Source organism: Gigantopelta aegis, chromosome 12 (genome assembly GCF_016097555.1).
Source record: "Gigantopelta aegis isolate Gae_Host chromosome 12, Gae_host_genome, whole genome shotgun sequence".
In the NCBI taxonomy this organism is placed as follows: domain Eukaryota; kingdom Metazoa; phylum Mollusca; class Gastropoda; order Neomphalida; family Peltospiridae; genus Gigantopelta; species Gigantopelta aegis.
In genome coordinates, this window is record NC_054710.1 from 52839550 (window position 1) to 52864264 (window position 24715).

The window sequence follows — 24715 nt, forward strand, 5'->3', positions numbered from 1 at the left end:
TAATTTTAGTGAATATAAAAACAACTCTAACAAAGGTGTGCATGTTAAAACGTATAAGGAATACCGTGCTTATTCATTTCAAAATTGTCGCAGACCCGACGCTTATTAGAGACGGGCGCTTATTGGAGACCGGCGCTTATTCCAGACTGGCGCTTATTGGAGGCAGGCGCTTATTGGAGACCCGGCCTTTATTTTTTCAAACCAATTTTAGAAATTAAAGCTAATAACTACAAACTTACGATTTTATTTATTTTTTAACTTTAAATTTGAACTGTTACAAAACTTTAAACTTTAGCAAAACAATCAACAAATTAATAGTATTTATCTACGTAAAGTGCCTAACTTACGCCAGGGAGTAATCAGTTTCGGCTGTCTTACTCAGCGTTTATTGGAGACCCGGTGTTTATTTTGTTGCAAAGTCTTACAGACAGGGCACTTATTGGAGGCCGTCGCGTATTTGAGGCTCGGCGCTTATTAGAGCAAATACAGTATACACTTTTGCCAAGTATATGTGAAGACAGTTTTGCCAGAAAGTATTACAATCATGTAACTTCAATAACCAAATAATAGTATAGCTGACGACATAAAACAAAAACAAATTGAAAATAAGTTTATTTCCAATTTACAGTGTTTCAAAATCAAGAAAAAAGGTATTAACAAATAATCCTTGTTTGGGAGTCAGTGGTGTAGCCAGTATTTTATAGGTGTGTGTGGGGTGTGTGTGTGTGTGTGGGGGGGGGGGGGAACCATCCACATCCTTTAGGAGTCGTGTTTTGTGTTGACGGGCAAATATAAAAGGTGATGTGGAAGGAGGTGTGATCGGAGATGGGGTGGCTCCGTGTCCCCTCCTACTTAACCCAGTGTTATGAGTGTTAAATTCAATCTTGATTTCTTTGCTTCATTGAACCTCATTTTTTGGACGTCTGTGAATGTGACCTATTAAAAACACAACACTTTAGTAAATTTATCTATAACAACCCCCCCCCCAAACCCCCCCCCCCCCAAAAAAAAACAAAAAAAAAAACAACAAAAACAACCCAAAAACCCCAAACAAACAAACAAAACCCCCACACCCCCTCCCCCCCCCCCCAAAAAAAAAAAGAGAGAGTATAGATACAAGTACGTAGAAACCGTGGTGCCCGCATTAAACTATGGTTTGTGCCTAACACCACATGTTGAAACGATGTAAACATTGGGACACAATGAGTAGAAACCGTGGTGGCCGCATTAAACTATGGTTTGTGCCTAACACCACATGTTGAAACGATGTAAACATTGGGACACAATGAGTAGAAACCGTGGTGGCCGCATTAAACTATGGTTTGTGCCTAACACCACATGTTGAAACGATGTAAACATTCGGACACAATGAGTAGAAACCAGGGTGTTTGGATTAAAGTATGGTTTGTGCCTAACACCACATGTTGAAACGATGTAAACATTCGGATACAATGATAATGCTACTTGGTCAAAGCTTGGATTAAAATATGGTTTGTGCCTAACACCACATGTTGAAACGATCTAAACATTCGGACAATGAGTATGCTACTTGGTCAAAGCTAAAACAATGGTGGAGCTATTTTAACAACTACATAGTGATTTTGTTTCACTTTTGCACGATTGGTTTCAAGGCATGCTCCGAGTGATCATAAAAATTCGCCAAAGTATAAAAAAAAGCAAAACATATAGCTATTTTCCAAAAAAACATTAAATATTACACACATTTATTTTCGCGAAATTAAAATAAAATTGACCAACTTTTCTTAAATTTCGCATTTGGCGAGTTGCAGAGCTAGCCCTGGGTTTGGTTTTAATAATAGTTCCCACTGAATTCCGATCATATTTCCCCAGAAAACACGTATAGGTGTGACTGCATATTATACCAGTTAGTTGAATTATTGGTTGTTTTACAAACATTAAATTTAGAACATTCCTAAATAATACGATGTATGAATATGCGAAATTTCGGTTATCTGGGGCGACTCGGCGACCATAAAATGTACACTCTGCACTGCAAATTATATCTTCTTTTTTTTCTCTTTTTTTTAACATATTTATTTATGTATTATTATTATTATTATTATTATTATTATTATTATTATTTATGTATTTAAATCAATAATTTACCTAAAATTACAGAAATAAATATTAAATATTCAAATAATAAACTAAATAAATAGGGAATTTAAAATAATAGAATCTATCACCGTTGCGAGTTATAGATAAGGCAATTCCAACCCGAGGGATAAAATGTTTCTGTTTTCTGTAATGGCCGAGTATTTAACTCAACTACCTTTATTGCATTTATATGGCATTAACATAATGTTTATGCATTAATTTATAAACTTCTATATTCAAAATCTGAAAATCTAGTTTATGGTCAAATGAAGAAAAACTGGCGGCCATTTATCATAAAATGTATATCCTAGTCTTATGATGGGCATTATTTGCTGCCATAAGTGCTAACAAATATCAGTTACAATTGGATTTGTTAAACGACACCACTAGAACACATTGGTTTATTAATCATCGGCTATTGGGTGTCAAATATTTGGTAATGCTGATGTATAGTCTTAGAGAGGAAGCTCTCTGCATTTGTCCATTAGTAGCAAGGAATCTTTTATAACCATCATCCCACAGACAGGATATCTCAAACTATGGTCTTTGATATACCAGTCGTGCTGCACTGGCTATAACGAGAATTAGTCAATATGTGTTACAAATGTGTCATCTGCGAACATTACATTTTGGATCTTTCAGTTTCCGAGATAGAACATTTCGTACTTTGTCTACACGGTCTACTGTAAGGTCATATACTTTACAATGTTCCTGTTTGGTCACGGTAACAACCAATTCGTAGAGTCCATCCATTTTGTTTAAAAAAAAAGATAACATATGAAATAGTGTCACAGTTTCCAACAATATGTTTATAGGAATGGTTTTCCAGAAATTATCAGATTGTTTCATGGATATTTGAATTATCTTACTGTGTACAAGACTCTATTTAGTCAGATAGTTTTGACATCAGTGAATTGCATGAACTTCTATTCTGAAATCAGATGTTCAACATTTAACTCAGTTTTACTACTCTACACTGCATCGACCTCAGTGAATCCACCTCAAACTCCCACCCATTTTGTTTTCAAGTCAGTCTTTAAAAAAGTTTCAAAGAGGAAATTAGCTAATTTAACATTGCTTTCTGTTCAACCAATTATGAGACATTGACATCCTTCTTACAGGTTATTTAATGACGCACTCGACAGATTCTATTTATGGTTATATGGCGTCAGATCAACAATCAAGACTTGACTTCACAGTTACCTTTGAATCTTGCTTTTGTTTCAACAATTGGTATTAATGAGTAGTAATTCATTGTTTATGGTCAGCACTATTCACTTCCTGGCCAGCATTGTATACTGTAAGTAGTTTGTGCAAAATGTTTCATTAAGTTCAAGGAGTGTATCTCATTGTAATTGATTGAACTGTGTGCTTTGGACCTTTTCAAATTATCATATAAACATTCGAGAAGGATTCTATGTGGCAACCGATAAGCATCGACCCGTTAGACAGACAGTACACCAACAACTGTAGTCCGTGTGATGAGTAGAGATACTGATTCCACGGATCATCACCCTCAGTAGTCCGTGTGATCATATCTATTAAACCATAGCAACATATCCTAATATGAGTAGAAATACTGATCCCACGGATCATCACCCACTGCTCAACGTTGTAAGCACAACACGAGAAGCACTGTGACCATTCATTAAAATTGAAAATTTACATTATATTAATAACTTTAAAAATCGTCACCTTGGATCACAGAAATAAGAAAAGACATCATTGTCATTCAAGTTTTTATTTGCGTCAGACTTTGGTGAAGGTTTCGGTATTTGTGTTCTATGAAACTGATTTATTGCAAACAGGTAAACGTTGTCCAGAGTACTTGATATGTTCGCGTATGAGCTCTCATTCCTCTCATCTATTGGTTTCATGCCAACACCTGATTAGCAGCTACAGGACGAAATACAACGTGATATCCTTTATTTTCGTGTGCATTCATTTTCGTGGTTTCACCAAAATACACATTTCGTTGGCTATTTAAATTCATGGATCAAAAAGGTAGTATCAGAACTTCGTGTTACTAATTGTCTGCACGAATTACATGGACATTTGACGTATACTTCTAACTGAGGTAGAGTGTATTAACAACAACAGTAACGTATGCGTATACTGCTGAGGTAGAGTGTATGAACAACAATAACGTATGCGTATACTGCTAACTGAGGTAGAGTGTATGAACAACAGTAACATATGCGTATACTGCTGAGGTAGAGTGTATGAACAACAGTAACGTATGCGTATACTTCTAACTGAGGTAGAGTATGAACAACAATAACGTATGCGTATACTGCTAACTGAGGTAGTGGGTATTAACAACAGTAACGTATGCGTATACTTCTAACTGAGGTAGAGTATGAACAACAGTAACGTATGCGTATACTTCTAACTGAGGTAGAGTGTATTAAAAGGACATGCCCTAGTTGTTAACCATTACGCCGTTGTTTTTCGCTGAGATTGCTGCATTGTAAGATGTTTCTGACTAATAAAATAATTACACGATTAAACTTACATATTAAATATATTTTCTTGTTTTGAATATCAGTGTCTGTATATTCAATGTGTTTCTTGTCGTCTTAATATTTGTAACACGCCCCAACTGGATTTTGTCTTCATATAATTTCGTACCTACGAAAAAACAATATTTTAGGAAATAAAATGAAATTTAACCTAGTACAAATATTAGAATGACCAGAAACACGTTTAATATACAGCCACTAATATGTTATGCAGAACAATAAATTTGATGTGTAATTACAAACGTTAAAAAGTCTCTGTTAGTCGACAACATCTTAAAAATTGCAGCAAACTCAGGAATGCCCCTTTAAACCCATTTTTTTCACAAATAAAATTGCACTTTACTTACATTTTATTATTTAGAATATACATTTCCATTCACCTGAAGTGTTTTTTGATAATCCTGGTTTTTGTAATACCACAAAATGCATTTTTCGTATTTCTTAAAAACGCACGCGCGTCTGAGAAAAAACCATTGAGCAGACAAGGTCTAATCTATTTTTAGAGGGGATATTCCCGTGTCAACGTCACAGACGTTGGTATACCACGTGACCGTTATCATTCCAGCAGTGGAGTGAATGGGCACACTGTCCAGGATTTACTCCACCTGTACCAGTCGCTGACGTGGTGCAGCCAGAAATTACTAATTAACTAGCCAAATGCGAGTAAAAAAATCGCAAGGACTAGTTAAACAGTCGACATCATTGTTCTGATTGACACACACAGTGGCGTTTCACTGTGGAACCTGTAACAATTGTGCTTCAAAGTTAGATATTTTGTGTCATGAATTGTTCCGATTTGTTGTCGTCTGCTTTGTGAGGTCCCATCCTCCTACTCAAATGTTTTTGTAAGTAATTTCTGTTTGGTTTCACGTAAGAAGAAAAGTAAAAGTGCAATAACAATATCGTCAACGTCCCTAATTGCGTTATGCTTCCAACTCCGTTCGGTTTGTTTTCTTGTGCACGGTTCGCGCAATCAACATCCGATTTGTTGTTGTTTGCTTGTCGTTCATTTGTGAGGTTTTTCTTCACTTTTCGTGAACATTTTCAGTAACAATAAAGTTCAGACAGGTCGTACTGAAATGAATTTCGCACTCAAGTATGAAACGAAATCATGCCACTTGAAATTTTACCCGGGTCCATCTACCCCTTTCAGTTGTAAACTTCAGTGTAATTAACACTAAATAGGCGGCCTTGACATACAACGTCTAAATACTAGTATCAGACAGACTACATAACAATAGAACAGATTATATATTTATTCAAGGGGGTCAACACAGAAAACAGTCCTCAACATTTCACAATACGAAGACAGTTGACATTTAAATTTTAATAGTTATTTACAAATAAATCTAAGTCCCATTTTAATGAATACCTCCCCATCACAACAACGTTCACCAATACTAAATGAGATTGAGATATCCGCTAGCTCTTCTCAAAACACGGAAAAACAACTCCCTATTATAGTCTAACGGCACCCTTTTCGTTAGCTCCGTTTTGCTAATTCGGAAAGCGTTTTCTTCAACAAGTCGAATCCCAAATCCTACTTACTATTATAGTCTAACGGCACCCTTTTCGTTAGCTCCGTTTTGCTAATTCGGAAAGCAGATTCCTTGACACGCAGCCCTAGACGGATAAACTCCCAACCCACTCAAAATGTGCTAGCGTCATTGTTGGGAAAGGAATTTCCTTTAGCCAAATACAACCATTTAATTAATTAATCTCTTCCCCACCCATAATAATATTTAAATACGTTCTAATGATTTGGAAGCAAGCACAAATTCAATCAAAAAAACATCCTACAGAACAAAACAAGACTTACTTATTTGAAACCCAAAAACCAAGTAAAGGATAATGCCTCGGCCCGATCTGCACGGACTTTCATAACCCTTAAACCCGATTGGCCAGATAATAACGAAGCCCGTAACCTACTGACAACCCCCGAGTAATTTTCTACCACAATATAAATTAGACTGGTCTCATACCATACTTTATAACATGCACAACGTAACGTTCCTGGCATTCCCTTATTAGTAAGGTTAATATTAGAGATTAATATAATTAATAAGAAGAAGAATAACAAGAAGAACCAAATAAAAATAATAACCAAGGAAATATGAAATGATAGATCGACAGAAAACCAGGAACACTACATATTCCCCCTCTACATCCTAAGCTATGTCCTCATAGCTCAAAATTTACTCCATCAGAATTAATGGCACCGTGAGCTTCATATTTCCTAACAAATGCTAGCTTCCAATAATTAGAACTTAACTATTAATTATATATAATAACCTTCCCTAAATCAAACCCCCTTAAAAATAATATAACCGTACATAGACACATATAAAGACATGTTCACAAAAACCAAAAATAACAATACGTTGACTTGATTTGGGGCTCAAAAAAAACAAAAAAAGCAAATATTTTAAAATAATGAGAAACCGTTCCTTACATTATATAATTTATAATAACCTACCTTAATAAACAAATTGACTTGTTCCAATTACCATTCAAAAATAACCTCTTCCAAAATTCTAATGTAATATCCATAATGACAATAGCTCAAGTTCCTTACTATATATTCACACGTACCTAATACCCCTTAACTGTACATTAGAGTTCAGAATATCTAAATTGCGCAATGTGCTCCCCGAATAAATAATAAATAAAAAAAAATTAAAATTAATTTCACAATAGAAATCCTACTCTACAGTTAAAACAAAGTCTATCACACGCTGTATTCAACAATAGAGTAGCACCTCCAACGTACAATTTTTTTTTCCTTTTTCCACATTACAACATTCTGAATTCTTTAATAACCACCTACTTCAATTCATGGTAATATTTCTTCATGCCTTTTATCCCCAGATGGACCCCTCCTGACAACAATTTCCTAGCCTGAAGTTTTTTTCTATTGAAATACATCGCCCTACACCCCCCCCCCCCCCCCCCCCCCCCCCCACACACACACACAGACAGATACCTTTTTGCTAACTCCAAATTCAAACATGCTCGTCTGGCCGAGTATTCAACAGGAGTCACATGCCTGAACTGCAGCCGAGGAAAGATCCTTAAAACCACAAATTTCCTCACCCCCCAATCTTGTAAATCCACTATGACCTTCTCTAACTTTTCCAAGAAATTCCCCAGACTATACCCCACCCTATCCAAATTCAAACCCCTGACGTTTCATTCGCCCACTAATTCCTCTAAACTATCTACATTGCCCCCACCACGTCCATAGTATCGCACAGTAACCCCTTGCAACCCAATATTTCTGCCCCCCCCCCCCCTCCCCCGATGACGTCCGTGCGAAACTAGCCAGCCTAGATATAAATGAATGCCCCATAATAGCAACATTCCCCGAAACGTGAGCCATTTTGTTTTCTTTTCAGTTTTGTTCTTCCTACAAAGGGAAGAAAAGAAATTTGTAATAACATTTCACCAACATTCTCTACGCTTCATGTAACAGGAAACATAACAAAATAAAATACATCGTAAACTATTCTCAACTACATATATGGCTCAATTTCTAAATTCTACAATTCATTTACCAATATATAATTCAAGAACATGACTATGCAATAGTCATTCCTTTCTGTAACCACAGTTCTTATAACCAACACAAATAACAATTCATGACCATAAACTGGTCATATATTTTCCTAATCAGTCCATATGAATTACACAATAGTTCATGACTAATTTAGTCATATTTTTCTAACCACAGTCCATATAAATTACACAATAGTTTATGACTAATTTAGTCATATTTTCCTAACCACAGTCCATATAAATTGCACAATAGTTCATGACTAATTTAGTCATATTTTTCTAACCACAGTCCATATAAATTGCACAATAGTTCATGAAGATGAAGAAACAGTCACTCATGACTTGTGTCATTAATTTCCACAAGCAAATCTCACAAGTGCAGGAACACAGTTTATAATTACAGCTTGACACTTCGTGACTAATATTACAACAGAAGGAACACAGTCCATGTAGACCAGAAGCACATCAATACATGACACCCGCTTCCAGGAACGACATTTAGGTGTCAACAGTTCATGGCAAAAAGTATCCGGTATCCAGAGAAGCACGAATCCGATCTTAGAAAAGCATTTCCACGATAACAATTTGTAAAGTCACAACCCGATTACCAGGCATAAGTTCAGTTTATAGCACCATAAATGTAATGAAAATAGTTCCAGGTGCATCGCTTTATTTATGCAATAAACAATCCACACACACATTGTATGGTGCATTATCTATCTCACAAATAGAATAAGAAATATATACACAATTCACAGTTAGGTCAAATCATATTCCCCAGACCTCATCCACTCTGGACATTTACATTTTCTTTTTCTGTCAGATTCCCTAATGGAGTAATTTAACTCAGTGGCCCTTGGTGCTACGGCTCCATAAAATATTTGATCTACAATATCGTCCGAAACAAATTGAATTTCTGAACCGTTAGGTTCATTAACAATATCAGGTGTAACAGTTTCCTCCGGTACCGGAATATTGAACTCATCGTCTATGTCCTCTATCTCACTTTCAAAATAGGGCTTTAACCTATCAAAATGTACCACTTGTTTAATTCTACTTCCAGGCCTCGAAATGACATAATTCACTGCCGACAATCGGTTTAGTACTTGAAAAGGACCAGTCCAGAATTTCTGAATTTTTGGAGATAACCCTTTCTTTTTATTTGGAGTAAATAACCAAACCTTAGCACCTATTTCAAATTCTTGTCCACTAATCTTTCGATCATAATGAACTTTCTGCCTTTCTTGATTTGTTTTAGTATGCTGACGAGCCAACTCAAAAACATCACTAAGTTTCTCCTCTAATTTATCAACAGCAAAACGCAAGAAGCAGAATCAGGAATGTTAACTGACCTATATCCAAAGGGGCGTCGTGGCACAGAAACGGGACTACCGAACAGAACACGGGAAGGTTGGGATACATGTACAGACAATGTTTCGGGAACGGTTTCTCGTACATTAGATGGACTTGTGCCTGCTTCCAAATCAACATTATCTAAAACATCGCCCACTACTGAGCGCACTAACCTGCGTCTACAATGATTTATTCTCTCCAAAGTAGAATTAATTTCCCTTTCTATCTGCAAACGAGCATTGTCAAGATCTGGTATATCAAGTCTGCCTGCCATATTTACTAATACAATTTTCCAAAACAAAAACAATATGTCCGCATCCAAAACAATTATTAGTCTGCATCAATATTAATTTTTACTTAAATAAAAACCAACAATGGAATTGTTAATCAATTTTACTCTGACTTGCTTAATTTTCGATTCCTAAATTATCGGTTTCTAAATTTTCAAATTCTAAATTTTCGGATTCTCACTTTTTGGTTTCTAACTTTTCGGGTTTCTAACTTTTCGGTTTCTAAATTTTCGAATTCTAAATTTTCGGTTTCTCGGTCGATGCACCAAATGTAATGAATTTCGCACTCAAGTATGAAACGAAATCATGCCACTTGAAATTTTACCCTAATTCGGAAAGCAGATTCCTTGACACGCTGCACTAGACAGATAAACTCCCAACCCACTCAAAATGTGCTAGCGTCATCGTTGGGAAAGGAATTTCCTTTAGCCAAATACAACCATTTAATTAATTCATCTCTTCCCCACCCATACTAATATTTAAATACGTTCTAATGATTTGGAAGCAAGGACAAATTCAATTAAAAAAACATCCTACAGAACAAAACAAGACTTATTTGTTTGAAACCCCAAAACCAAGTAAAGGATAATGCCTTGGCCCGATCTGCACGGACTTTCATAACCCTTAAACCCGATTGGCCAGATAATAACGAAGCCCGTAACCTACCGACAACCCCCGAGTAATTTTCCACCACAATATAAATTAGACTGGTCTCATACCATACTTTATAACATGCACAACGTAACGTTCCTGGCATTCCCTTATTAGTAAGGTTAATATTAGAAATTAATATAATTAATAATAAGAAGAATAACAAGAAGAACCAAATAAAAATAATAACCAAGGAAATTTATTTAAATAGAGTAATAGAGTAGGAAAAAAAAAAAAAAAACCCTTACATTTTCGTCCTGGGGAGGGGAAGTGCCTCCCCACCCCTGGTTCCTACAGACTGTACTACTACTACTACTACTACTACTACTACTACTAACAATAATAAACGGTGCATCTAATTGTAATAATAATAGGTCAGGCACTTGTACCCGGTGCCGAATAGCAAATGTAAGCTAATTGCGGTTTATACAAAATATATAAAATTTATTATTTCAAACACTGTAGTATAGTCAACATGGTCAATGACGGACTATTATTGTCTTCTTATTCCGATTCAAGTATCATGATTGCTGCAGCAGCCACTTCCTCAACAGAAGCAGCCGTGTTGGTGAAGTAACTTCCTGTTCCAAACTCATTCCTTTCGCTGTCCAGGACAGAACAGTTGGAACATGTCCAGGAGAGGTGAAAGGACCCCAAGTCTTTGTGCACTATAGGTAATTTGTCGTAACGTAGGCATTTCTGTGCTTCGAGCGACATCTACCGGTGACATCAGAATACTAACTTTCAAAATTATTTCAAGTAATTGGGTCATGTATTTATCGATAAAAAACCTGCTTTTTCACTCTATTTTACGTATGCGTATACTTCTAATTGAGGTAGGGTGTATTAACAGAGGTAGAGTGTATTAACAACAGCAACGTATGTGTATACTTCTAATTGAGGTAGGGTGTATTAACAGAGGTAGTGTATTAACAACAGTAACGTATGCGTATAATTCTAACTGAGGTAGGGTGTATTAACAGAGGTAGAGTGTATTAACAACAGCAACGTATACGTATACCTCTAACTGAGGTAGGGTGTATTAACAACAGCGACGTATACGTATACTTCTAACTGAGGTAGAGTGTATGAACAACAGTAGCGTATGCGTATACTGCTAACTGAGGTAGAGTGTATTAACAACAGCGACGTATACGTATACCTCTAACTGAGGTAGAGTGTATGAACAACAGTAACGTATACGTATACTGCTAACTGAGGTAGAGTTTATTAACAACAGCAACGTATGCGTATACTTCTAACTGAGGTAGAGTGTATTAACAACAGTAACGTATGCGTATACTTCTAACTGAGGTAGAGTTTATTAACAACAGTAACGTATGCGTATACTTCTAACTGAGGTAGAGTGTATGAACAACAGTAACGTATGCGTATACTTCTAACTGAGGTAGAGTGTATGAACAACAGCAACGTATGTGTATACTTCTAACTGAGATAGAGTTTATTAACAACAGCAACGTATGCGTATACTTCTAACTGAGGTAGAGTTTATTAACAACAGTAACGTATGCGTATACTTCTAACTGAGGTAGAGTGTATGAACAACAGTAACGTATGCGTATACTTCTAACTGAGGTAGAGTTTATTAACAACAGCAACGTATGCGTATACTTCTAACTGAGGTAGAGTGTATTAACAACAGTAACGTATGCGTATACTTCTAACTGAGGTAGAGTTTATCAACAACAGTAACGTATGCGTATACTTCTAACTGAGGTAGAGTGTATGAACAACAGTAACGTATGCGTATACTTCTAACTGAGGTAGAGTGTATGAACAACAGTAACGTATGCGTATACTTCTAACTGAGGTAGAGTGTATTAACAACAGTAACGTATGCGTATACTTCTAACTGAGGTAGAGTGTATTAACAACAGCAACGTATGCGTATACTTCTAACTGAGGTAGAGTGTATTAACAACAGTAACGTATACGTATACTTCTAACTGAGGTAGAGTGTATTAACAACAGTAACGTATGCGTATACTTCTGAGGTAGAGTGTATTAACAACAGTAACGTATGCATATACTTCTAACTGAGGTAGAGTGTATTAATAACAGTAACGTATGCGTATACTGCTGAGGTAGAGTGTATTAACAACAGTAACGTATGCGTATACTAACTGCGGTAGAGTATTAACAACAGTAACGTATGCGTATACTGCTGAGGTAGAGAGTATTAACAAAAGTAACGTATGCATATACTTCTAACTGTTCAGATGCATACATACGGTAAATAGGGGCGTATCAGAAACTGTCCGGCAGGTGAAAAAAAAACACCCCGATCTGTAAACGATTCTAGGACCCCCCCCCACCCCCCCCGGACATTTCCCCCCGACAAACCCCCCCCCAGGAAAATCCCCCCCCCCCCCCCGGTATATCCCCCCAGTAAATGCCACCACCCCCAGCTTTGATATATGACATTTTAAAATGTTTATGTATTGTTTGCTTGTGTTTTGTTTCTCCTGTAAATGTATTGTAATTGTAATCTTGTTTGAAGTTGCCATTTGTTCATTGTTAATCCTCTGAATTTGATTAGCAAGTAAGGACTACAGTAAAGAAACAATCAAGGATACTAAATGGTTACATCAACCTAAGCACTTAGTGTGAAGTCTGAAGCTGTACAATAGCCTGGATACTGACATTAGAAATATTATGTTCTAGATTCACACACCATGGTGGAGAGTGTTAGCTCCACCAGGGGTAAAGCTAAAATAATTCATGAGGATTATATTTATGTAAAACAGAACTATCTTGTAGGCGGTGTTATTTCTTATAGAATACAACGAATACAATACAGCGAATACAACAACCAGCCAGTGTTGGACTACTTACGAGGCATTGCACACAACCTGCAAATGTAGACTGTTGACTGACTGTTTTCAATGTTTCACATAAAATATTATAAAATAATAGTGTTATTTATTTATACCACTAATGACTGGGTGGGGGGTGGGGGGGGGGGAAGAGAGATGACCGGGGGAAATGAGGGGGGATACCATGGGGGGAATGACGGGGGGGGGGGGGATGCCCTGCTACCCTGTATACAGCGTTGTCTGTGAGTTATAGAATTTTGACAGCGGTCGAGGTTAGTAGACCATTTTTTATTTTAATGTGGCGAAGTACTGTAATGATATAGCTAATTTTGAATTTGAATAACGTCAATATTCCAATGACATCTCTTTGCATCTCTTTACAATACCCGTAAACCAAGTACATGACGTTTCTGGTTTCAGAACGCTGGAGAAATTCCAACGCAAAATTGCTGTTGAATTTTTTTTATTTTTATTATTATTATTTTTTATTATTATTATTATTATTTTTTAATATTACAAATGCACCTGAACTTAGGAAATAAGAAATTTTGTTGTTCAAGTTTGACTTTCATAGCAATTTATCCATTTTACACAGTGATGGCCCATGGCTCGTTCCACGAAGCTATCTTAGTATTACTATCGCCGTAAATACCTACCATCACCACCTTAAGTTAATTTAATCTACGATCGCCAGCCCGTTTCACGACGCGTCGTAGCTTACTATCGTTGTAAACTACTGTCAGAATAGGTACGAGGCAGTTGTAAGCCACGTAGATGTCATATGGCAGTTAGATGATGAGTTTATCATTTTCTAAGAAGGATACTAACTTATTGTGTAAACATTAATCTAATACATACCAAATACCTTTTATGAAACTCAGTGTTAAGGCCAAACTTTACATTTACGTAAATATATATATTTGTGTTTGTTATGCATGCACGTCATTCTTTAGTTAACGTTAATAAAGTTTTCCGAATTAAGGCTCAGCATTGATGTCCCACAACCAGGTTCCATGAAAAACATTCTAGACCATACGACCGTCAAACAAACATATGGGAGATAACTCTCAAGTCTTATGCATTCAGCACTTTTCGCTTAGCACACAAACTGACAGTTACTTCATGGATGTCCGATACCAATGAATGCATCCAAGATATTCCTAAAAGTCAGTAACCAATTTATTTATTTATTTATTTTATTTTTTAATTTTTTATTGGTTGTCGAGCAAAGGTAAACCAATTTTTTTTTTTTTATTATTATTATTATTTTTTTTATTGTCCCAGAAGAATACGTAGTGTTAGGGTTGGGGACCTAAATCACTACTACAATACATAGCATATATATATATATATATTAGTAGTAACCTATACAGGTAATTACATAGACATATCTAGCATGAAGAAATATTCTTTAAACTCCTCTAGGGCACTGACCTAAATTGAAAAGAAAGATAGAGAAAAAAGAAAAGAATAAAAAGAAAAGAAAAAAGAAATAAAAAACGAAAGAAGGAACAGAGTTACTTCGTGCATAATTGCGCATATATGACAGTATATTCATAGAGATACCCACACATATGACAGTATATTCATAGAGATACCCACATATATGACAGTATATTCATAGAGATATCCACATATATGACAGTATATTCAAAGAGATACCCACATATATGACAGTATATTCATAGAGATACCCACATATATAAATACATAAACGTATATATTATACATGTACATCATATTATATTCACAGATGTACCCATATCTACCAGAAATATCTACGGAAGAAATGAAATTAAAAGTATTATATTTGTTCTAAAATGTAGTCTTAATTTTGTTTTCAAACAAGCTGTTTCCATGTCGAGATTATCATTAAGTCTCAATAAAATAGTGTTTGCCACGTTGCCCATTCATTATTAAATACATCGTATTTACAAGTTTTTAAAAGAATATATCTTTCAATTTCAAATGTATGTTGCATTATGCCATGCACAGCGTTAATACTTAAACATTTCTTTTGTATTTTCATACTGTATATATAATATTTTATATTAATTATTAACCAGTTTATAAAATCGCTTTTATTATTATTTATCAAACCAAACATTATAATAATTTTATTAAAATGAATTATAGTTCCTGTTCGAGTAAATATCCAATCTGTTACTGCTTCCCATAAAGTGTGTACCTTATCGCATTCGAAAAATAAATGTTGTATTGTTTCAGGAAAATTATTACAGAAGTTACATATATCAGAATCAGTGTAGTTAATCTTGTATAGAAAAGTATTAGTAGCTAATGTTTTGCAGTAATCTATACTGAAACCATCGAAGGTTAGGATCTTTCACACATCGAAATGGTAAAGCATAATATTTTTCCCAGTCAGTTTGTTCAAAGAAAAAGCCTTCATTACTATATTTTATCTGTCCTTTTGGCTTTACATACTGAAAGTTTAAAATGTCATACATATCTCTGCACCCTTTTTTACTTTTTAATAATAGTTGCAGTTTTAAAGGGTATATAGGATTTTTCACTGTGTTAAAATGATCGTCTTTTAACTGATCTAATTTATATATAAATGATTTGACAGCATTTATTAATGATGCATAGTTGATACAATTTGTAGTTATATGGTATTTTTCAACAAACTGGTCATATATTAAGAAAAATTCCATTTTCGTCTAATAAATCGTTTATAAAAATAATGTTTTTACCAATATAGGTTTTATACAAAAATGGTTTATGATCTATTAATATTTTACTGTTAAGCCATATATTTGTTCCAAGTATGTCTTCTACATTATTCGGATTTTGTTTTTGTTGTATTTCTGCCCAATTTTCCAGAGTATCTTTCCAAAACATATTTTTCATGTGCAATGTTTTACGAGCAATAAAATTATCCCCATATAAGATTAGATCCTTTGTGGATATACCTGTAACTGATTTAAATAGGGTTATCCATTTTGAGTTTTCTTGAAACAATCTTCGAACCCATACACATTTTAAAGCTATAAGAAAGTTATCTATATTTATCATTTTTATACCACCATTTTTGTAGTCTTGTGTTATTAATGTTCGTTTTATCTTTTCTGGTTTATTCTCCCAAATAAATTTAAAAAATAATGTATTCAGATGTTTTATTTCTTTTTCGTTTGGGTTTGGTAATACCATTAAAAGGTGTGTTAACTTCGGTATTACTAAGGCTTTTAGAACCGTGACTCGCCCTAAAACAGTTAATTTTCTCACTGACCATATTTTTATTAACTTTTGCATTTCCAATATTTTAGGGTCATAGTTGAGTTCGCCGATATGTTCTAACATGACTGGGAATTTAATTCCAAGTAGTTTAAATTCAGTTGCCCCCCAGTCTAGTTTCCATCTAGTATGGTGAAAAACATCTTTAGAAATTTTTTTACTGCCTATCCAGATAGCGCTTGATTTTGAATAATTTATTTTTAAGCCTGAAGTATAAGCATACTTATCTAGAACTCTTAGCGTACTATGAAGGGACTGGTGATCCATCAAGAATGAAACTGGTATCATCCGCATATTGGGATATTAAATATTCTTCTCCATCTATAGTTATACCTTTAATTGATGTACAATTTCTAAGAAGAATTGCTAGAATTTCAGCGCATATAATAAACACATATGGCGACAATGGGTCCCCTTGTCTGCATCCCCTTTCTAAATGAAATGGTTCGCTAAACACTTTGCAAAAATGATCAGCCATAGAGTTACAAATATCTACTGGATGAGTAATAACTTTCGTATCGACCATGAGGGACATTATTGAGCTACTTCTTTTTTTATTACGAAGTGTGGTCCATAAAGTCTTGTGGTCAACATCACAGGCTTCGTCTAGGGAATTATAAAAATCCCTTTCATATTTCAAGTATGCGTTTCGGAGAGTTATACGAAATGCATCTTTTGCTTTTTTGTACAAACTAAACGTGTCGAATTGCATACCACGTGGTCTACCTTCAGCTAACCACAGACTTCTGCGATACGACATTTCTACATGACATTCTTTAACTGCATCAGACCAATATGGCTTCGAATGTTTGTTATATTTTGAACAAGGAATAGTTTCCTTGGCTGCTTGAGTTAATACATTTATTATCTTATTGTAAAATTTAAGAATATCGGATGCTGATGCACTCTTGCTTGGGATATGTATTGGCCATAACATGTGAGAAACCACAAAAGTATAGTCTTTTAACGGATTATGACGTCTTTCCTTTTCCCAGGAAGGTTTTTCTGGTGGGATGCTTTGTTCCTCTTTGGAATCATTGACTAAAATTGAACACATTACTGGTTATGATCAGAAAGCAAGAGCTCACAGTCGTCTTTGACTAATGCATTTTGAACATAGGGGATTAAATAATCAGGTACTAGAATGTGATCTATAGCTGAGGAAGGACCTCCAGTATGAGATTCGTAAGTATGAGACGGACCTTTACAAAAAAGTTGAACATTGATTGAAATCAAGTTATGTCTACTAACAAATGTATGGAAGATATCACTTCTTCTGTTTTTAACAAATCGGGTTTTTGGACCCGCTATTGTTACATTAAGATCACCAATAATAATAACTTCCTTTTGAACTATAGGCAATGTACAATTCCTCCAACAAATCCAAACATTCAAGATATAAATCATTCGATAAATTAGATGCAGGAAGATAAGCACAAAATACATAGATGGCTGTGGAATCGCTGAGCACAACTTCAATTCCTATAATACGATCACTGTCAATTTCTATTATAGTAGTACATCAACTCAAATGTTTCTTAACAAGTAGAGCTACACCTCCTTTGTTAATAATTCGGTATAGCGTGGGGTCTTTTTCTGTAGCATATTTCGTAAATGCAGTGTAATTAGGGTCAATAGTATTTAAGAAATTACTGTTATATTTTCTTAAATGGTGCTCACTAATTCCACAAACATCTATATCATGTTCCTTTAAACATGTAAGTAAATAGGGTGTTCCAGACACAACACCCCGACAGTTCCAACACATAATGTTAATCATCAACTGAGCCATTTTCATTGTTATTGTTAAACTGATTTAAAAACCTTTGCTTGGAAAGCCACGGTTTTACATAAATGCCATAGGGCCAAAAACATTCACTCTCAATTATGTCTCGGTGTTCGTATAGCACATTAACTTGTGCTGAGGCTGTTTTTCTGTTATCCCTATTGAAAAATCTCAAAAAGGTTAGTTTAACGCCATTTTCACTTGAAAAATCCCTAAGGCCAGCCTCAGTTGACTTTTTGTCAATTCCACCAACATAAAAACGAGCCACTTTGTGTTTTGAAACACAACAGAATACTGATTGTTTAGATAAAGTAGCACCACACTGGTCTGTAGGTGCCCATACACTAATGTTGCTGTTGCCGTGAGGACAAGAACCGTTAGATAAGTCACGCTGGGTGTTGTGTGTCACGGTGGGCCGATCACGCTGGGTGTGATGCGTCACGGTGGGCCGATCATGCTGGATGTGGTGTATCACGGTAGACCGATCACGCTGGGAGTGATGTGTCGCAGGGGACAAGTCCCGATTCGAGTTGTATGTCTCGGTGACCGGCTCATGGACGAGCAAGGCACTAGTGTTTGCGGAGGTGTCGCGTTCGGGTAAATGCCACTCATGCTCCTGACGGACAGTACCGTTACCTGAATTTGTATTGAGGGCTGATGAATCCAGTACCGTCGATTCACTCACGCTATGGGACGCCAGTAACGTGCTACACTCAGTGTGTGTACGCGGTTTGTCATCCACGGCACTCGCGGTTGAATCGCATGTATTGAATGTTTCTGTTAATATGTTACGTATTATTGCCTCTCGGTAACTTTTCTTCGCCGAAACATTTTTAATTTCTTTTTCCAATAAACACACGCGTTTCCGCATATCAGTTGTTGAGGTTGTTACTGACTTTATTAATTTTGTCATCTCATCCAAATTTTCTTCTATGTCTTTCACTTTTGTGTTTGTTATCTGAACTTTCGATTTGATTGATGAAACTCCCATACTTTTTTCGTCGTCTAGACGAGAAATATTAAGACAACCATTATCAACTTTCTGTTTAAGACAGTTGAAATCTTTCTGCAAATGATCATGTGAAGTTGTAATTTTTCCGGTTGTTTGTTCTACTTTCTTTAAAGAAACAACTGCACTCTTTAAATCATCAAATGCTTGGATGTGAGATTTCATATCGGTGCTGTTTTTGTCAATGTCAGACCTGAGATTTTTATTATGTTCATAAACCTTTTTTAATTCTCCCAGAGTTTGTTTTAACATAGTTTTATGATCTAGTGACTGCTTCTCCAGCTTTTTTGGAACAGTAATTACTGTTTCTTTTAACTGTTGATTTTCATTTTGTAATTGTGCATACAGTTCTTTTTGGTTATTTAATTGTTGTCGCAAGTCCGACAGTTCTGTTTTAAGAGTAGAATGTTGCTTGGCTTGCTCTTCTATTTTGTTGCGAGAACAGTCGATGTCTTGAATCAGTTCACCGCGAAGCGTGATCAGGTCGCGTTCAATACGAGCAAGCGATTCACGGAACACAATGCCCGATGTGTCGCTCTGAACCTCGCCTGAACACTGCTCACTTTCTGTTGTAAGGGTTTGACGTTTGGACATGTTTATTACATCAAACAAATCTTCGTTCATGTCTCCCCGTGAAGATCGAAATAATATGAAACAATCTTTTGCGAGTTTTTTTCGCCTGTTCTTGTTCACGTCTCATATCTTCTTTTTAACTGAGCCATTTTGTGTTCAAACTGTTCACTGTTTTTGCACAATTTTAACAATTCATGGCGTAGAATTTCTAATTCATTTTTATCATTTTCGACAATTTCGATAAGGCGATCAGTAAACACATCTTTAGGTAGACATGACAAGTCACTGAAGATAAACTGTAGCAGATCACAGCATTTTCTTGGTACTTGACTATGATAGGTTAACTCTTCGAGTAGTGTGGGTATGACAATCTGCAGTAGCTATAGAACTTGAATTATCAAGATTGTTATGAGAGCTTATACCGGGTGGTTGACCACCTGTCGCCATCTTGATCTCAATTTTGAAGAACTCTGCAGAAAAGCCATCAGACCCAGGACTTTTGTCATTTTTCATTCCTTTTAAAAAAGTTAATACTTAAGAATATTTTATATCTCCTAATTCTTCTGCTTCTTTATCACTTAATTTGTTAAATTTATAATTACCTTTTTTTTTTATTAGATTGTCATTATTTTGCCCAACAGGTGCAGAATAAAGCTTTTGGTAAAATGATTTGGTTTCTTTTAATATGTTTTGTTGGTCATCGATTACCTCTCCATTATCTAATCTTATAGTTGATATTAATTTACTAAAGTAATTTCTAGATTCTAAGTTACAAAAGAACTTTGATGTTTTTTCCCCTTCTTCTATCCATTTTGCCCTTGATCTGATATAGCTACCCTTCAATTTTTCTTTTCTTAGTTCTGTTAGTTCATATTTCTTTTTTTCAATTGCTTCTACGTCAATATTTTCACTTTCTTCTAATGTTTTAATTTCAGCACAAAGTAGTTTTTCTAATTCATTATTTTTTTTCTTTTTGAATGAGGAAACATCTATTGTCTTGCCTCTTATTTCCATCAGTAATGTTTCCAAAAACAGCTGGTCATTTATTATAAGTTGTATTTCTTCTATTGGAATCGATTTGAAATTTAAATTATTATATACAGGTACAGCATATTGATGTTTGATATGTTCTATTAATTCTTTTATTGTTTTAACATACTCTTTATCTGTTAGAAGTGAATTGTTAAACTTCCATAGTCCAGTACCCTTTTTCATTTGATTAAATTTTAAAATTAAAACTACTCCGGCGTGATCTGAACGATAACTATTCTCGATTATTACTTTCTTTACAGCAGGCATTATATTATTTGCTATAAGAAAAAAAATCTAGTCTAGCTTGTTTGAGTGGTGTTTTTTTTCGCCATGTATATCTTCGAAGATTTGGATATAATTCTCTAAATGGGTCTTTTAAATCAAACAGTTCCATATTTTCGATGATGTTTTGTTGAGCTTTTGGGTGATTAGCATGTAAATAATATTTTGTATCTAAATGTTGATTTAGTACTAAATTAAAATCTCCACATATGATATATTTATCATTGTCAAAATCTACAATGCATTCCAATATAAACTGAAAGAAATCAGGATTGTCTGAATTCGGACCATATAAATTAATTAATGTTATTCTTTCTCCATCTATTGTAATATCTAAAATAAAGAAATTTCCGGAGCTATCTGATTTAGTTTTATGTATGCTATATTCAAAGTTATTATTAAACAAAATAGCTATTCCTCTAGCGTTTGTGGAATACGAGTTGAAAAGGCATTTGTACCCCCACTGGGTTTGGATATATGGCTCTAATTCCATCGAAAAATGTGTATCTTGCAAACAATAAATATTGAAGTTCTTGCATTTTATATAGTTTAATACGTCTTTTCTTTTTTCCGGATCTCCTAGTTCCTGGCAGTTAAGTGTCATTATTTGAAAAAGGGCCATGGCGGATTTATGGCGGGGATATTATATTTTCCATGCTTGCATAAGTTGGATGTTAGTGGATTCCGCTTGTTTGAACAATACAGGTAATAATTTAGAATTAAGGTAATAGACTTTACACAAAGTATAAGATAAGTGAGAGCTGAAAGTATTAACAAATATGGTGTTTTACAAAGAAAGAAAAAATATGTAAACAAAGGTAAACTGAGAAAAACAAAGATTGACATCTTAAAACAACGATGTCACGATGTCCCTTTGCCAGACCTTTAGATTGGGTTAACTGGTCTAGAAAGATAATGGTATATAATGTGATACATACAAACACGATTTCAGTCAATCAATAAGTTCAATCCCTAAAATATAATCTTGTTCAATTAATAATATCTCTCTCTCTCTCTCTCTCTCTCTCTCTCTCTCTCTCTCTCTCTCTCTCTCTCTCTCTCTCTCTCTCTCTCTCTCTCTCTCTCTCTCTCTCTCTCATAACATGCGCTTCTGGAGTGTGCCTTGTCATATAGAAGAGACACTAATCGTAAATAGATACTTTAAAAGTACTTGGCTCTGCAATAAAACGTTGTATGGTGTTGTATACAAAAACATACACTAGCACATAATCTACATAAGCATATTAAACATTCATGAGTATAAATATATCTATGAATATATAATTTTAGCGGATGGGGAGGGGGGGGGGGGGAGAAAATCATTTAACAAATGAGCAAACAATGATACTACAAGTACATATAGTATTAATTTATATAAGATCTAACATGTATTATATTTATTAAACATTATAAACTAATACTCACAAAAAAAGAAAACAAAGACAAACTAATAAATTAACGAACGAATAAGAAGTAGATATATATAAAAAAAAAAAAAAAAAAAAAAAAAATAATAATAAAAATAATAATAATAATAAAAAATTAATAATAATAATATTTAAGTAAAGAAAATCCAATAAGCAAGTAAACGAAACTAAAAAAAACCCATTAAGACAAAGAAATAACAATAATAATTTAAAAAAAAAAAAAAAAAAAATTTTTAAAAAAATAGTAATAAATAATAGAAATGAGAAAAGAGAAAAAAACAGAAGAAGACCCCCCCCCCCCCCCCCCGAAAAACTCCCCAAACAAACCAACACAACACCACCCAAGCCAACACGCATCTGCATTCGTATATATATGCACCTTCATAAACATATTTGCACATGGTCATTCAATACGCGCTCATGCGCGTGCTTGACGATATTCAAAACACACACACAGACACACGTGTTATAAATGTATATATTCCTGAAATCATGGCTCATAAATGTGTTATTTGGTGTATAACAAATTAGAGGTACGTGTCATCTTGCTTCTAGATAGAAAAGTAACAAAGAGGGCTGGTTACCAATACCATCAGTGATAGAAGCTTTTAAACATATATTATTATTTACAGGTATGACTTTTTCACGGATCATCTTTGAAGTTATTCTGATCATCGCTCTTATTAGAGACAACTCTGTTGAAGGTAAATATTCAGAAACTTTGAGATACACGCATTAGTGTTAGTGCCTTAGTTAATATTCAGAAACTCAGCATTTTTTTAATTTCTGCAGGTTTGCTGCATGCATATCTTCAACTGTGCAAGCTTTCTGCAAGCATGTCTACACTTGTGAAAGCTTGCGCAAGGTTCCACACGACACAAGGCTTATTTTGTGTAGTTGAGATTGAATTACAAAAAAGGTCCAAATCATTTCAGTTATTTTTTTTAATTCACAACTTCTCACATGATTGATCAAATTCATTGGGAACAGTGGCTAAACAACCAAACATTGTAGCAGATTTAGATAGTGTTTACAATAATATTTAAAACAAAATTAATATTAATACATATGCATGATCATGCAATCTGGTTAAAACAGGATCATCTTGTAATTATTGAATTTTCAATTGGCCCAAATATAACAACATATGCATAGCCATGAGAGGATGACTTGGATAATGTTTGGTTGAAAACTGCCTGGTGGAATCTGAGAAGACATTGAAAATGTCTGAGCCAGGGTGGCCATCTTGGATTTTGAATCAGCCCCAAAACTAGAAATACTTTGTCAGGTCCATGAGAGGATAATTTGGAATAGATCTAGTTGAAATATGCATGTACGTGGGCCTTGAGAAGTCAAAAACAACTCATTCAATCAAAGGCCATCTTGGATTTTGAAACTATCCTAAAAATAACAACTCCTGGTACGTGTCACAAGAGGATCACTTGGACCGAGGTTGATTGAAACATGGCTGGTGGAACTTAACAACTAAAAAAGTCTGAGTTAATCAGAGGCCAGGGTGGCCGTCTTGGATTTCGAATCAACCCCCAAAATAACAACACTTAGTAAGTACCATGAGAGGATCATTTGGACCGAGTTTGATTGAAACCTGCCTGGTGGATCTTGAGAAGAAGTAAATAATGTCTCAGTCAATCAGAGGCCAGGGTGGCCATCTTGGGTTTTGAATTGGCCCGCATAGTTTGACACCCAAAAGCCGCTGTATGTTTCGTGCTGGGGTGTCGTTAAACATTCATTCATTCATTCATTCAATCAGATGAATTGGCCCGAAAAATAACAAAACTTGGTGAAGGTCATGAGAACATTGCTTGAACCAAGTTTGAGAAGATAATTTGGAATAAATCTGGTTGATATCTGCTTGTATGTGGACCTTGAGAAGTCAAAAACAACTCATTCAATCCAGTGTTCTCCAACCCCAGTAAGCGGCTTGTACACCCGCCAAGCTGAGAATTTGCGCCGCCAAGCTGAAGATTTTCGCAGACGGGTCCGCCAAGCTGATAAAAAATGCCG

At 35.1% G+C, this 24715-nt stretch overlaps 1 protein-coding gene across 1 annotated transcript in view; it reads left to right on the plus strand.

Moving 5' to 3' along the window:
* Positions 1-24715, plus strand: part of LOC121386199 (carcinoembryonic antigen-related cell adhesion molecule 6-like) — a 66244-nt gene that overhangs the window by 12106 nt on the left and 29423 nt on the right. Inside the window, exon 2 of the mRNA XM_041517030.1 lies at positions 23323-23394. Within this exon, the coding sequence (XP_041372964.1) occupies positions 23325-23394 (70 nt within the window). The 5' untranslated portion in view covers positions 23323-23324. The remainder of the gene's footprint in view (positions 1-23322; positions 23395-24715) is intronic.